Source organism: Galeopterus variegatus, unplaced genomic scaffold (assembly GCF_000696425.1).
Source record: "Galeopterus variegatus unplaced genomic scaffold, G_variegatus-3.0.2 Scaffold887, whole genome shotgun sequence".
Lineage (NCBI taxonomy): Eukaryota > Metazoa > Chordata > Mammalia > Dermoptera > Cynocephalidae > Galeopterus > Galeopterus variegatus.
In genome coordinates, this window is record NW_007726998.1 from 40,906 (window position 1) to 57,875 (window position 16,970).

The window sequence follows — 16,970 nt, forward strand, 5'->3', positions numbered from 1 at the left end:
TTTTAAAAAAAAAAAAAAAAAAAAAAAAAAAAAAAAAAAAAAAAAAAAAAAAAAAAAAAGAACAAAAAAGCAAACAGTAGGCTCAAACTACATTTGATATATTTACAGGTACTAATGAAAACAAACTATAGAAAAAGATTTTCAAAGTACATTTTTTTTTTTTTTTTTTTGGTGGCTGTCCAAGAAGGGCAAAGTACAATTTTTAAAAGGCTAATATACTCATTATTATAAACCTGACTTTTATTATATTATTATATTTATTGAAGATTAGGGACCTAGAGAAATGTTCAAGATTAATTTGTCATTTCCAAAGGTGACTCACAAAGCTCCTTTAGTTAGTTGTTTTGCAGCAGGCCTTTTTAGTCCTCCCAAATGGCTATCCACCTAAAGACAAAACACACCGCATATTATTCCCTTTTATAGAAAAGATAAGCAGAATACAGTTACACACAAAGGTCACTATGTTTGAAATGTTTTCAACTACCTATGAAGAGCATATTCTAAGACTGTAGAATGTGCCGTGCTAAAAATAATGTGCCGTGCCATCCATGTAGCGAAGTTGTACTATGTCAAGATTATAGAAAGCTGTACTGTCAGTTCCTTACAACGACTCAGTACTTTAAAGCCTGAATCCTTAACTTCCTCTACAAATGCATCATTATGTTTTTGAAGAAATATATATGTGGGTACCAGTTCCATATACATCCGAAAACTCAGTAGATTCTACTTAATCCATTTTCTCAGTTGTAAATAAGGGAGCAAACACTTTTAAGCTCTTGTTACATACAGTCCAGATGTGTGATATAATAGGGCTTTTTTTTTTTTTGGTGGCTGGCCAGTACAGGGATCCAAACCCATAACCTTGTTGTTATAAGGCAGTGCTCTAACCAACTGAGCTAACCACCAGCTCTGTTCTTCCCTTTTAGACTAAAGGTTTGAATTTTTTTTGGCTAGCTGGTACAGGGACTGAACCCCAGACCTTGGTGTTATCAGCACCATGTTCTACCCAACTGAGCTAACTGGCCAGCTTTAGTGGTTTGAGATTTTTTTAGGTTTAAAAGCCAAACTTGGGTCAAAAGACCATAGGGACTGCCTACTTCATACTCTCTTGGCTGCTACTGCAGAAAATAAAATCTCTTAGCATAACGAAGAATAGATCCACTTTTGATATGATAATGAGTAATATCATTTAATAGTAAACTATGTTTTTTGAATGCTTAGCATATGCTGAATGCTAGTTTATTATTAGTCCACGAGGACATAATGGGTTAATGAAGCTTTGTAAACATGTCAGAAATAGAATAGACACATTCATCCTAGAAACATAAATGTAACAAGGGTTGGCCCACCAAGAAGGTCTTCAAGTGACCACATTTTTGTGGGAACACAGGGGACTGGGCTGATTGTGTACACAACGCTAGACAGCAGCAACAGAACAGATGACACAACTACATTTTCATTCAATTATGCTAAACATTAAGAAGAAGCTATCCAAATAGTTTTGTACCTGCACAGTTGGCGGGCCAGGAGATGATCCGACTACTTTTTCCTGCTGTGGTTGTGCAGTTCCTAAGGATGCCGATAAAACTTTGCTTCCAGAATCCTGTCCTATTAGAATTAATACATAAGACAACGTTTAATGGAAACAGTTAATCAGGTCCATTGTATAACACCTAGAGCCCAATGTATACAGATACTGAACATTCTGAAAGGGATTTCTTTATCAGGGATGCTGCCTGTGAAGAAGCAGAGTAGGGTAGTGCATTTATCTATAAGCTCTTGAGGCAGTGGTTATTAAAGTCTATAAGGGTATTTCAAGAAATTTGTGGAAAAATAGAATTAAAAAGTGATATGAATCTTTCTGTGAACTTTTTGAAGTACCCTTGTATGAAGGAAGGAGGGAAGGAAGTGAGGAAGGAAAAGGAAGGAAGGAAGGAAGGAAGGAAGGAAGGAAGGAAGGAAGGAAAGAAAGAAAAAGAAAAATAGTAATAAACAGAAGCTGTAATAGCTATAGTTTCAAATTATCTATAGTCTGAGAAACAGGCCTCAAGCCAGTAACCTGCCAGTACTACAGAATCCCAAAATACAACTTAAGGAAAGTGGAGACTCAATCAGGGAACTGACTAGCAATAGTCAAGCTTTTGTCTTTTTTAGTACTAATTGAGTAGTGCAGGTGGTCACAGCCTTAGAAAAAATGGAAGACATAGCCCACAATATTTTCAATCTGGGGATGGTGGTGGAGGAATTCTAAATATACACACATAAAGCAACATGAGGATACTCACAAAGTCACATGTGCCATATAATACCAATTTCATTGTTTCTAAGGAGCACATTTTTTCCACATAATTTAATGCCTCATAATCTAATTAGAAGTGCTTTTTTCTTTCGAAGTAGTATATTTTACAATTGATGGTATCTTAGAGTTGATGCAACTTAGTATATTATTTGGGTGGAAAGGATACATAAAAAAGGAATGATCAGAGTGGAGGTGTGGTTAAGTCAGAAAGATTTCATGCAGAATGAGGGAGGAGAGAAGAGTGTCCTCTGGGTGTTGGAAGGACACGGACAAGCTGAGGAGAGCTTACTACAAAGGCTCCTGACCTGGCAGTGCGGTGCTCAACAGCCCAGGGATCTGCGCTGGCCTCAGGCCATCTGTGGTCTTGGAAGTGGAAATGGGGGAAGTCTGATTCAAACTTTTTTTCTGAGCCTGTGAAATGTATTACCAAGATGGAAAAATTAATTTCATTACTAAAAGCTTTAATGGAGTACTTAAAATGCTAACCAAGCCTCTTAATTCCTACCTGGCATTACTTTCAGCTTAGATTACAAAACAAAAGTTTTAAAACATTACTCTCTTATCACATTGGGAGAACAGCAAAGTACTTTCTTTAAAATCCATAGGCTGGTACACTGAATTTTCTTGACACCATTCAGTAGGGATGCTGAGTTGATACCAGACTATTTTCTTGCTCCTGGGATTGCTGTGTTGTGGTGCTTAGATGCAAAGACTGTGGCTGGAAATTCAGTTCCTATCTCTAACAGTTTCTATTTCTGGTAATTTTATATCACACATGCTAGGATTATGATGCTGACTACCAGGTCCTATGTGGGGTCTGCACAGACTCCAAGCACCTGATCAGGGCCCAAGGGCCAACCCCAAAGCTACTGTCAACACTCATTATTTTGCAGTGTAGATGATGTAAAGTACATTTCACCCTTGCTATATGATGGGTCTCTAGTTTGCATCATGTGCCATGTAATCTAGTTTACATCAGGTGGCATGTAATTGGGAAATGTAAATTCAATTTAGTATTAGCCTGAGCAAAATATAATTAGAAAAACTAATCCAATGTTTAAACTATTGTGTCCTTTTCTATAAATGAGAAAGATAAAAGATGTTCAAGAACATCAAGTTCCTTTTAGCTCTAAAATAAAAAGTTATCTCCACAATGCATTTTAAGTAAGATGATAAAAAACTTCTATATTACCCTCAATTTTTATTCCTCTCTGCCATTACTACTTCATAGTGCAGTAAGTTTTCAGAGACTTTTCTTCAGTTTTACATCATTTATATTATCAGTGTACTTAAGAGTTTAGTCTAACCATCCCCACAGGGGACTTAAACTACGACCTTGGCCTAAGCAAAATGTTCCCCCCACACATTCATGGGTGGGCACTCACACAGACCTTGGAAATGCCTGACCACTGGCAAACTAACTCATGTTAACATTTCTGTTCTAAACAATTAAATGTTCCCCCCACACATTCATGGGTGGGCACTCACACAGACCTTGGAAATGCCTGACCACCGGCAAACTAACTCATGTTAACATTTCTGTTCTAAACAATTATCTATTTGGTTCTCTTTTCTACAATAAAAATGGAAAGGAATTTGATATCATCCAAGAAACACTGGAGAAGGTCATCAAAGACTTGAAAATGGTCACTTTTCTCACTCTTCCATTGGCAGGGAAGGGCCCTCAAGGCTGTGTAGCAAACCTTTCTTTCCCCTAGTCAGCTCCTTCAAATGCTATTTCATTATCTTCAAACCTATCCGCCAGATGAGAACTCATTCAACTTTTTGCCACCAAAGCTACAATCCTACCTGCATCCCCACATTCACCTTCCCCCCCTTTTCTTGTTGCAAAAGAAACACTGGAGAAGGTCATCAAAGACTTGAAAATGGTCACTTTTCTCACTCTTCCATTGGCAGGGAAGGGCCCTCAAGGCTGTGTAGCAAACCTTTCTTTCCCCTAGTCAGCTCCTTCGAATGCTATTTCATTATCTTCAAACCTATCCGCCAGATGAGAACTCATTCAACTTTTTGCCACCCAAGCTACAATCCTACCTGCATCCCCACATTCACCTTCCCCCCCTTTTCTTGTTGCATTGGAAGAGGTGTCCCACCTTCTGTCTACAAGAAATCCTACCAACGCTGTGTAATGCATGTCCTACTTCCCATCAGCTTTTTAAAAAGCACAAGTTTTTCCCATCTTAAAAAAATAATTTCCTTGGCCCCACACATCCTCATGACTATCACCCCATCAGTTACCTTCATTTTTCTGAAAGCCATCTATGCTCGTTACCACACCTCAAACCCTCTCCTCAGTCTACTGCAGTCTGGCTTCTGCATGTACCATTCCACAGAGACAAGTCTTGCCACGGCCACAGCAGCATCCTACTTGCTCAATCTATCAGAAGCATCCCAGTCCCTTTCTCCATTTCTTGGTGGTGCTTCACTCTGGGGACCTTTTCCTTCCCACCTGCAACAGTCTCTGTTCTTAGCCTCCCAGACGCTCAACCCTGCTGGTTTTATTCCTCCCTTCTTGAGCCTTCTCACTGTCACCTGTGGACTCCTCTTTCCTTGTCCATCCCCTAAATGTTGAAGTGTTTTGGGGTTCTCTTTTGGCTGTCTTCTCTATCTACACAGTGTCCCTGGTCCATCTTATCCACTCCCACTGTTTCAATTACAATTTATATGCTGGTCAATCTCATTTCAGCCTATATTTGTCCTAAGCTTCAGCATATATAGCTGCTCTGTTTGTCACACAGCTTGGTTATCCTACAGGTACCTCAGACTTGACAAACACACCCTAAACTAAACTCAGTAACTTCCCTTCAAACTGACTTCTCTGCTCATTTCTCTATTCAGTGAACCTGGGTGTCACTGGCAGGAGCCTGTGAATCATCCTTGCTCCTTGCTATGGCTAATCAATCACAATTTTTGTCTAACCCAATTGTCTTGGAGTGAACGGGACTGAAGCCATGCTGGGACCTAAAACTGCATGAGCTAGAAGAAAATTTTTTAAAACACAGTTTTTTTCTTAGTATGCATCCCTCTGAGTTCCCTCTTCTCCCTTGGCTACTTGATATTTTGAACCTTGGTTACAGGGCATAATGACATTATTTACATAAATGTAAAGCAGTTTTCTAGTCAGCCTGGAGCTGCAGACTTGTCATGAGACACATACTATCCAGACCCTGAGAAACCAAAAGAGACACCAATAAATCTATGCTAGTTGCACTCTGAAGCAAATCAAAATCCTGCAGGATCCTAAGATAACATCAAGGATGAGAAGAGAAGCCAGATGGAGCCCTAATGGGAATGTGCACCTGGCCCCTTACATGTAGCCCCCGCAGATCATATCTCTTCAACCTCCTCTTTAAAACCCCCTCAGTAGGGATGGCCAATTAGCTCAGTTGGTTAGAGCACAGTCTTATAACACCAAGGTCATGGGTTCAGATCCCTGTACCAGCCAGCTGCCAAAATAATAAAAATAAAATAAAATAAAGACTCCTCAGTAAACCTGAGTCTATGAGGTGGTTTTAATCTGCCCATCACCTTCAGGCTTACCAGGGAGATGGGTTAGCCGAACATCTCCTTCCAGTTGCCAGCATTCCTGAATGAAGCTGACTTCCCGTCTTGACCAACATTTGACTTCTGAATCATTTGCTTTCATTTGGTGGCAGACAGCTGGATTTGGGTTCAGTAATGGTCTCAAGTCCACTCACTTCTCACCATCTCTCCTGCCTTAAGTCTAGAGTGGGTCTTCACTATTACAGGCTTGGATTACAACACAGGTTCTTAACATGACATTTAGAACCTGTATGATTTGGTCCCTGCCCACCTTTCCCACCTAACATCTTCCTCACCTCACCTGAACTTGTCTTTCTTTGCCCACAGCACCCCGGTCTCTTTTCTCTCTAGGTTTTGCACTTGCTGTTTCCAACTCCTGGAACATTCTTCACCCAGATCCTTCTGCCTGGATAATTTCTCCTTCTCCCTTAGTAGGTCTCAGCTCAGAAAGCACTATCTCAAGGGAATCTTCCCTGACCATCCTGTCTGGGTTAGAGGTTCCTCTTCCGGGCATGGCACTCTGGACTACTATTTATCTTTTTTTTGAAAGATGACTGGTAAGGGGATCTTAACCCTTGACCTGGTGTTGTCAGCACCACGCTCTCCCAAGTGAGCTAACCAGCCATCCCTATACAGGGATCCGAACCCATGGCCTTGGTGTTATCAGCACCACACTCTCCCAATTGAGCCACAGGCTGGCCCTCACTCTGGACTACTTCTGCCAGTGCACTTAAAATATTGTGCTATGGCTGTTGGCTTATCTGTCTGCCTGAATTAGATTGTCATACCCCTGAGATTGGCAAGTGGGAGGTACTCAAATACTGTTGAATGAATGAATCAGTGAAGAAAACATTTAACACAGTAAGTAGTTTAATGTACCTAGTGGGTAGTACAAACAAAAAGGTTAACAAATAGCAGAGAAAAGATCAGAGGAGGGACTGAAAAAGGCTTCATTCTTTTGGGGGCTTTGGGTAGGGCCTTGAAAGAAAGAATATAGATAGGACAGGAATGAATAACCATAAACAAAGGCCTGAACTCACAATGAGCCTGGCCTGTTCAGGGAACAATGGGGGGCCTGCCTTGCTAAGTGGAGGATTTCTGACTGGAGAACCTCAACTGCCAGGTCAGGAGTTTGTACTTTCTCCTATAGGAATAGGAAGTTCCAAGATGACTTGGTTCAGGCCACCAAGCAAATGTTTTAGGATAATTAATGTCGTGGAAATCTGCTTTCAGGAAGAGGCCAAAGGCAGATTAATCACCTAGACAATTGCTGCAGTTGTCTAATAGGAGATATTAAGATTGGAATGGGCTTTGGAAATCATCTAGCCCGGTAGTTCTCTATCCTGGCTGCTCTTTAGAACCACTTGGGGAGCTTCTGAAAAATGCTGATGCCTAAAGCTCTTTCTGCAGACTGTTTAAATCAGAATTTATGGGGGTGAGGCTCTGGCATTCATATTTTCTAAAAGCACCCCAGGTGATTCTTTTTTTTTTTTTTTTTTTTTTTGCGGCTGGCCAGTACGGGGATTCGTACCCATGATCTTGGTGTTATATGGCTGTGCTCTAACCAACTCAGCTAACAGGCCAGCCCTCCCTGGATGATTCTACTGCATAGCTAGAGTTCCTCATTTCAGAGAAGAGAAAACTAGGGCTCAGAGAGTTTAAGAAACAAGCTTAGATCACAAAACCACCCAGTGGCAGAGTCAGGCCTACCCTAAGACTCAGCTCTGACTCCTGATCCAACTCCTGTTTTTCCATGATATTTCAGTCCCTCTTAAAGTCTACCTTAGGGTATTATAGGGGATTGAATTATGTCCCTCCCAAAATTCATTCAAGCTTGAATTGTGTCCCCCAAGTTTTACGTATAAGAAACTTGGCCCCCACTGCAACTGTTAAGAGAGTGAGAAATCCTATTATGGTAGTTGAAATGTGGAACCTTGAAGAGGTGACTAGATTGTAGGACCATGCAGTAGTGAATGGATTAAAAATGGTGGTCAGGGGTGTGGTTCTGAGGGCTTTAAAAGAAGAGAGGAGAGTCTGTCTCTCTGCTTCCACCGTCTAGCAATGTGACAGCCCTGGGTCACTGTCACCACCATCAGATGGACTTTGGACTTCCCAGCCTCAGAAACTGTAGACAATAAATTTTGTTTTCTTTATAAAATACCCAGTTCTCTGTATTTTGTTATAAACAACAGAAATGGACTGATACAGGTATGGACATAGAAAAGGAAAGAAATGGGAAGCAGTCTGCCATACTCTGAACCTCTACTGTGAAATGCGAACAATAATGCTATTTGTAGCCCCAAGGTAATGATTAGAAATAATGTGTACAGCTCCTGGCACTGTCCCTGTTACTGTTAATAATATGATTATTATTTTCATTATTATTAGAAAGAATGGATATGAGACATTTTAAAAGAAGAATTTACAGGATTTGGTAACTTATTAAAGGTACAGAAGAGAGGAAGAAAACAAGAACATCTAGATTTTGAAGTGGGATGTCTGAAAATACAATGGTACCATAGTAAGGTAGGCAGGCTGAGCTAGAGGGGGATAGGGAATTAGGGATGGGCAGGGTGGGGCTGGAGAATCCAGTAGAGAATTCAGTTGTAATCACTGACACTCACACCCAAAGCACAGTAGGTAGCAGCTATAGGCAATATGGGCTCAGCTGCTCTCAAGGAACTTTATTTTATTTTTTTTCTTTCTCAGATTCATATATGAATCAAGGAATTTTAAATCTACCAAATCTTTTAGTGATCTAAAGAGATTCACACCTATAATAATTTTGTTACTTTTGTTTGATAGGCTAAAACTCTTGTAAATCATCTCTTCTAATCATTGACTTTTGAATGTTAATTGATTTATAAGAAAATGCAAATCCTTTAAGGTATCCTCCACATTAAGAGACTTAATTCACAGGGCTCTGTGGCGCTCTGGCTAATGCTGGAATCCTGTTTGTGATGCCAATTGTCTAGCTACTTGACCACACCAGTTGTCGGGCTCTTTTACCTGCTAGTAATCCTACTGACTGGGCCGATTGTAAAGCTAGGGCTGGGTCTGGAGCTCACAGACCCCTCAAGCCCATTCAGAGACTGGGTCACAAACCCTTCACATGCCAGGCTGGGTCCCGACCCCTCACAAGCAGGTCTATGAGCTAGGTGACCAGCAAACAGGTCCTTAGAAGCTGTAGGTTGGAAAGCACAGCTGTGCCAGTGAGCAGACACCTGCCAGCCTGCTTCACCAAAACTCTCTGAAGAACACAAGAATAGCAAGAAAACTAAAAGGATACATTTGTGCACATGCACACTAACTACACACGTGTGTACGTGCAGGCATACACACACACACACACGCACGCACACACACACAATTTGCTTACAAAGGATGAGCTGAACCACACCCAACTGGACCCGAGGGGAAGGCCCTGACCAAATTATTCTATTTTCCCAACAGACTCCTTGGAGAAAGACTAATTGTAGGTTTGCAGCAAGGTAACATCAAGCCAAGCCTACAGTATCTTGTGCCACAAAGCCAGGCAGTACTGGATGGAGACATGCCAGAGGTACAGGAGCCAGCTTGAACAGACCTCCAGTGACCAAACCTGGGACAATTTGAGCATCAAAAAGAATAAGGAAAGCAATAAATTGCAACACATTAAATACAAAAAGAATATATGATCTTTTAGAGATATACACTAAAATATTATAGATAAACTGTTAGGTTGGGTTAGCTTCAAAGTAATACCAGGGGCTGGCCAGTTGCTCAGTTGGTTAGAGTATGGTGCTGATAACACCAAGGTCCAGGGTTCAATCCCTGTATCAGTCAGCTGCCAAAAAGAAAAGAAAAAACAAACACAAAAAAAACTGGGCAGGGGGAGAGTGGTGGAGTATAAATTAAACTTTATAGAATCAAAACTTGCTGAATTAAATTTCCCCAAATAGAAAAACACCAAAGGCCTCAGATACTGATATTTTTCTTTTTATTTATCTATTTATTAATTTTTTTTGTTTGTTTTTTAAAAGATGACCGGTAAGGGGTTCTTAACCCTTGGCTTGGTGTTATCAGCACCACGCTCAGCCAGTGAGCTAACCAGCCATCCCTATATAGGATCCAAACCCGCGGCCTTAGTGTTATCAGCACCGCACTCTCCCAAGTGAGCCACGGGCCAGCCCTTTCATACTGGTATTTTTCTTCATTAAAACTTATATAGGGGCTGGCCCGGTGGCGCACTCAGTAGAGTGCGGCACTTGGGAGTGCGGCGGCGCTCCCGCCGAGGGTTCGGATCCCATATAGAGACCAGTCCGCTCAGTGGTTGAGCGCCGTGCGGGCGCAACACTGAGGGTTGCGATCCCATTGCCGGTCGTGGTACGGGCGCGACACCGAGGGTTGCGATCCCGTTACCCGTCACGAAAAAAGACAAAAAGGAAAAAAAAAAAAACCTTATATAAAGTAATTTATACAGAAATTTTACCAGAAAGTATAAAGGAAAAGAGTTGCTGTAATTGTTTCTAGATGTCCTGGGGGTTTGAATGATAGATGACCTAAATACCACTCTTCCAACTCATGCTGTCTCCAAGGCTATGTCCCCTTTCTCCAACACACCTGATGTTTCACTTGTTCCTGAAAACCTACAGCAGGGACACATTTGAAATAATGCAATTGACCTAGTTCCCCATGCTTTTTGGCATAAAAAGTCACAAAAAATTACTTTGAAACTGTCAGTGTAGACTTCTTTTTATCTTTGAATAACTGAAACTTTTCAGAGTCAGAGAGAGAGAGAGATTTTTCCCCTACAATTGAAGCACTATTTATTACACGGGAAAAAAAAAAAAAGAAATGATCATGCTGTGGCTGATTATGTATAACTACTTGTAATATAAAATACAGCAGATCAATACATACTGATATAAAATGATCTTCAATTTACATAATTAAGTGAAAACATTTAGGGTGTGTTACAGCAGTAAGTATAGGAGTAGGTGCTATCCATGCTTGTATATGCAAAGGATATCTCTGGGGAATAGAAAGAACCTAGAAACAATGGGGACTCGGGGAGGAAAACGGGGGTCTGGGAGGAAGACTTACTTCTCACTCTGAACTACACTGGAACTGTTTTACGTTTTACCAGGTGCATGTTTTACTTATTTTTAGGAAATGCATAAATATGTTTTCATAAATGCTGTCCAGGCATTACCTCCTCTGTGAGAGGCAAATTTTTAAAACCATTCGGACATGTGAAGAACCTGCAACTCTACCACCCAGAGAACTGCTGATAATGTTATAGTGCATACCCTCCTAATCAGGTTCCTGGCTGTTTTGTAAGCAAGGTTTTCAGTTTTCTAATTCACCATAACATCTCTCCACATCATTTTTCTAGAAGTGCAAACCATTTGTTTATTTAATACTTTACATTTAAATCTAAATTATTTTGTAAGCTTTCCCCTAAATCTTTAATTATTTTTGAAAACATTTAAAATGACTACGTAGTACTTCCTCATATCCAATCATTCTGTTGTTGGCCATTTGGGTTTTTAGAAAACTTCTTGCAACTGAAGTTAAGAAGAGTTATCTATAAACTAAAAATTAAAAAAAACGCTCCCGCCGAGGGTTCGGATCACACATACAGACCGGCCGCTCACTGGCTGAGTGAGGTGTGGGCGTAACACCGAGGGTTGCGATTCCATTGCCGGTCCTGGTCCGGTACGGGCACGACACTGAGGGTTGCGATCCGTTGCCGGTCACGAAAAAAGACAAAAAGGAAAAAAAAAAAAAACACAATAAAAAGGCTGGCCCGTGGCTCACTTGGGAGAGTGTGGTATTGATAACACCAAGGCCAGGTGTTTGGATCCCTATATAGGGATGGCTGAACAGATAAGTAAAGGAAGGAAAAGGTAAGTAAAGGAAGGGAGGTCTCCCTCAGAATAGAATGCCAACAGTAAGTATAGAATAAATGATGGAATTAGAAAACCTCTATTTGGAGACCATCATAGTAATAGCTTAGTAATAGCTGGAATAATAACTGATTCAATCACGAATTATCATTGGAGGCTTAAACTAGTATGTTCAAGTTTGATGAGAAACTGAATATCTACAGAGCCTCAAAGTATTTCCCAGAAGATTCTTATTAACGACAAGAAGAAAAATACTGGAGAAACCTACAGACACCACCTCAAGCAAGTGTTCAAAAATAATATCACTAGTACTGGGACAAATCAACATCGTGAGCACAGAGGTCACATCACTTCTGTGGCAATCCTGCCAAAAATGTGCATCCTGAATCCAATCATGAGGACACATCAGAGAAACCCAAATTGAGGGACACTGTACAAAATAATTGGTCTTTATTCTTCAAAAGCACAAAGATCATAAAAGACAAAGAGGTGAACTGTTACTGATTTAAAGATATGACAATGAAACGAGACAGTGATCCTATGGTGGATTCTGGACTATAAAAACCAAAATGAAATAATTTGCTCTCAGGGACATTATTGGGAGAACTGACTAAATCTGAATAAGGTCCACAGATTAGATAATAGTATTGTGATAACGATTTCTTGATTTTGATAACTGTACTGTGGTTTTATAGGGGAATGTCCGTTTTTAGGAAATGAGGATAAAACAAATGTGGTAAAAAGTTAACATTTGGAGAAATCTGGTGAAGAGTATATGAGAATTCTCTGTACTATTCTTGCAACTTTAACTTTTCTGTAAGTGTGACACACACACACACACAGAAACCTTTGATAGCAAACCAATACATTGAACATCCTCAATCATAAATACTCTGTGTTTCCTTAAAATTCTTAGTAGGATTACTAAGTTAAAGGTATACAGTTTTTAAAAGATTGACATAGATTTAAAAGGTTGATATTAAAATATATTAATATACAAAAACAGAAGTTTTTGGAAACTTCTGAAAGTGGAGGAGAAAGGCTGTGGAAATGCAGGACTGAGGAGGGTAGACCACGGAGGTAGACGTGGAGTATAGAATGGGTCCTCCCAGGTGGGAAGAAGAGGAGCTAGAACTACAGAGCATGCTCAGAATGAGTGGGAACCAAAAGCCAGAGGAGTCGAAAGATCAGCAGATAAGAGGGAGAGACTGAAGCTGATGACCACTTGAGACCCTTTTCAGAAACATAATCCTTATGTGGTTTTACCAACTGCCCACAGTAATTTACCTACACGATGGCATGGTAAATGCAGGCTCAGGCATTTGGTTGAACCACAGTGCCCTGGATCTCTCCTTCTACACTCTCCCTCTGGTGTAGGCCAGTTACCCATTCTTGAGTCATACTGAGTCCTTGAGCCTTTCCAGTTGGCACCCAAGAAGCAGCTACAACATCTCCACCCAGTTCATAGTCACACGACCTAGTGGCTTGCTCTATAATGTAAGTAAATAATCTAAAATAGGCATTTATTTTATTGCAGCTGGCTGGTACAGGAATCAAACCCTGGACCTTGGTGTTATCAGCATCACTCTCTAACCAACTGAACTAACCAGCCAGCCCCTAAAATAAGCTTTCATTTTAAATGCCCATGATACATTTCATCAAGTATATGTATAAATATTGGCTCCTATCAAGTACTGCTATTTGCCAGGGACAAATAAGTGTTCTGTGTGGGTTATATCATTTAATCCTCCCAATAACTCCATGGAATAGTATTATTATCCCCATTTCATTGATCAAAATTAAGTCTAGAGAGGTAAGTTAACTTGCTCCATGTCATAAAGCTTAGATTCAAACCCGAGTCTGACTCCAGAGTCTCCACTCTAAACCACCATGCTATGCTGGATAAAAGATTTTAGTTAAGAAAAAAAAAAAGGCAATCAATCATAAACTGAAAGATTTAAATTAATAAATTGGGAGCCTAGGATGAAAGTTATATTTTAGCAAATACATATCCCATTTTTCCATTCTGTAACCAAACATTTATTTGAAAAAGGGCCTTACCTGACAGAAGAACTGTTGCTGGGCTCCTGCTCCAGGTGTGGTACTGAAGGTGCTGGGAGATTTGGAAGAAGAAACTGGAAGACGATGAGACACACTGACTGGTACTGGAGTTCTGTTTGGCTGGGTCAGCTGATCTCCCGTAAAGTTTGATCCTGACTGCACCACAGACCCAAGACTAGGATGGGCAGTGCTGGCTGAGCTGACAGCAGGGAATCGACTAGGTCCTGACATGCTTGTGACTGAAGGCATGGCGGTGAAGCCAGGTCTTCCTTGGGAAATGCTGCTCTGCCCAGGTGACAGGTGTAATACCGTTGGTGATGCCTGCTGCAAGGGCATTTGTCCACCAACAATCTGAGGAGAAGCATGATTAACTATCACTGGACTTCCAGAGGCTGCAAATGTCTGCCCAGACACTAATTGGACGGCAGTATTCTGGTTGTTAAGCATCTGTCCAGAATATGGTTGGTTGGTCCTGAGCATGTTTGAAGAGTTCCTGTTCAACATGACATGCTCTGAGGCCACTTGGCCAGAAAGGAGCTGAGAGGGTTGAGTCTGAAGAAGTTGCCCATTTATGGTCTGGACGTGGTGTACCGAGTTAGAACTGACAGCAAGGCTTGTAGGTATGAGAAACTGACTTTGTGGTGTGTGAGGCTGGCCCATGGGGGAATGAATAACGATACTGCCCCCCGTGCTGCTCACTGCCTGTGAGGTGACTGGCTTTCTTGTGTTCTGTTGGTTTACAATGTTTACAGACATGTGTGGACCAACTACTGAACCCTGGGGTGAGCTTGCAGAGGCAAAAGAGATCCCTTGTTGTACATGATGCTGCTGAATTCCCAAATTGTTCACATTGTATGTATTTTGCTGACCCATCTGGATAGGCTTTGGCTGTATATTAACTGGGACTTTATTTGAATTTGGTGCAAGACCTCTTTGTATGATGATATTATGCACAGGTAAAGATGCTTGAAAATTTGTGCTGTTAAATGGAACGGTAACAGGCTGTGCTACTGGACTTGAACTGGAGTTCCCAAACAAGGAGTTGCCATTAGGAGTCTGTCTATGAACCAGAAGCCCTCCACTCACATTTGATGGGGCCTGCTGCCCACTGCCCTTTAATATGATTTGAGATCCATCTAGGTTATTAATAGTCATCATGGAAGGCTGATTACCAAATGACCCAATTAATTGTATTTGACCAGAACCACTAATCTGACTGTTATTAGACAAATGCTGGCTGGGAACACTGATCCCCACGTGTTGCATAAAGCCATGTTGCACACCCACTGTATTGCTTGCAAACGATGCTCCAACAGGAACGTGAGTCACCCCTATAGGCTGCAGCGTCTGACCTGAGTAATTAGAAACATTAGAAGCCTGAGTAAAGGATGCTGATGAAGAAGGATGAAGCTGAGCTTGTGCAAACTGTTGGCTTGAACCTATACTGGCATCCAAATATGCCTCTTCTGCCAATGTCTGTTCAGTGATATTGGCCTCCTGCAAGGATTTCTGAAGAATGTCGAAAGGTTGGTCCTCACTGAGATCAGGAAGAGGAGAAGACTCAAGTTCATCTTCAAGAAACTGAAGGCTACTCGAAAGTGGCAGTCCATCACTGGGCCCTTCTCCAAGCTGGTTGCTTACACCTTTGAGGGACGACTTAGGATCAGCATTCTAAAAAAATAAGCAGTATGTTACACGGCATATCCAATTTTTGAAAGAGAGGCATAAAAAAATTAATCTTGTTTTAGACTACGAATAAAGTATAACAGTTTGCCTTTCAGGCACAACTGTCCAAACTTCCCACCTCATTCTGATATTTTATTTCCTTAGTAATGATGCTTAACATTATGTTTATAAGTATATGCATTCATTGCTCTGGTAAGTTATTTTATAGGAAACATAAATAAAGTGAACATACAGAGGACTACCTGGAGCTTAGCTTCATTTTCTGAGATACTGCCACAGACTTTGTTTTTCAAGATTGCTCCCAGTCTAGGGCTTGAATGGGACTCAGCCCAGAGTGTGTGTATATCTAGGAGACAGCAATGTCTAGTCTTTTGTACCCCAGAGGTCTCAGTGAGTTCTGGGAGCTCTGGATGTTGTTCTAGAGAGGACCAGAAGGTATCTACCCCCAACTGCCCCAGGCATGCCCAGTTCAGATAAAAAACAAGGTTCCAACATAAAATGAGTCAATGGTCATTTGATTTCTTAAAAATAATCAACTACTATTGAGGTGCTTTAAACACCATTTAAATATTTAACAGCATATCTTTAAATAAAAATACTTTAAAAGGCACTTAAGTGTCCTAGTCAAAAGTAAAAGTCAACTAACATTTATCAAGTACCCACTTGTGTGTTACTGTCTGTCCTTAAGGAGGACATAATTCCAATTAGAGACAACAAGATGGGCATATGAAAAGAACTGAACACAGTCAATGATAAAAAAGATACACTCCACTGGCCAGCAGTCTCTTATGAGGCATGTCAAACTTATAAAAGAAAATGATATGGAATCAACAGCCATTTAAAAAAGGTGAAGACCATTTGAATGTACTTAACACTACTGTACAGTTCAGTTAAGATGGTAAGTTTGGGCCGAGCCCGTGGCGCACTCGGGAGAGTGAAGCGCTGGGAGCACAGCAGGCGCTCCCGCTGCGGGTTCGGATCCTACATAGGGATGACTGGTGCGCTCACAGTGCTCACTGGCTGAGCACGGTGTGGCCTGCCTCAAAAAAGGACAAAAAAAAAAAAAAAAAAAAAAGATGGTAAGTTTTGTTATGTGTATTTTACCACAATTAAAAAGAAAAAGAAGATGAAGAAAAATATTAAAATAGATTAATCCAAAATGAGTACTGCAACTTGCAAAACTGTAGAGATTCTCAGCTCTACGTAATAAGGTGCTGGGGGCTAGATGACAGGAAAAACTAGATAGAATAACCAAGAATAGTTTGTGTGACATGCAGTCAACAGTTGAAATGGACTAATACGTTGTTCCGAGTCAGGTGAACATCATCTTAGGACTCAAAAAAATCATTGAAAAGGAAGTGGAGAAAGCAACTGAAGGCAAGAAGCATACTGTTTTGCAGAGAAATATCAAGGCAACAATGGAGATCTCCTGAGTGGTGAGACATAGTTTAATGTTTTTACAGTGCACAAGT

At 40.8% G+C, this 16,970-nt stretch overlaps 1 protein-coding gene across 1 annotated transcript in view; it reads right to left on the reverse strand.

Annotated features, from left to right (window-relative positions):
- GLTSCR1L (GLTSCR1-like) overlaps positions 1-16,970 on the reverse strand; it is a 64,153-nt gene that overhangs the window by 7,857 nt on the left and 39,326 nt on the right. Inside the window, exons 5-8 of the mRNA XM_008573185.1 lie at positions 13,813-15,483; positions 2,605-2,710; positions 1,508-1,608; positions 323-384 (exon numbers count right to left, since the gene is read on the reverse strand). Of these exons, the coding sequence (XP_008571407.1) occupies positions 323-384; positions 1,508-1,608; positions 2,605-2,710; positions 13,813-15,483 (1,940 nt within the window). The remainder of the gene's footprint in view (positions 1-322; positions 385-1,507; positions 1,609-2,604; positions 2,711-13,812; positions 15,484-16,970) is intronic.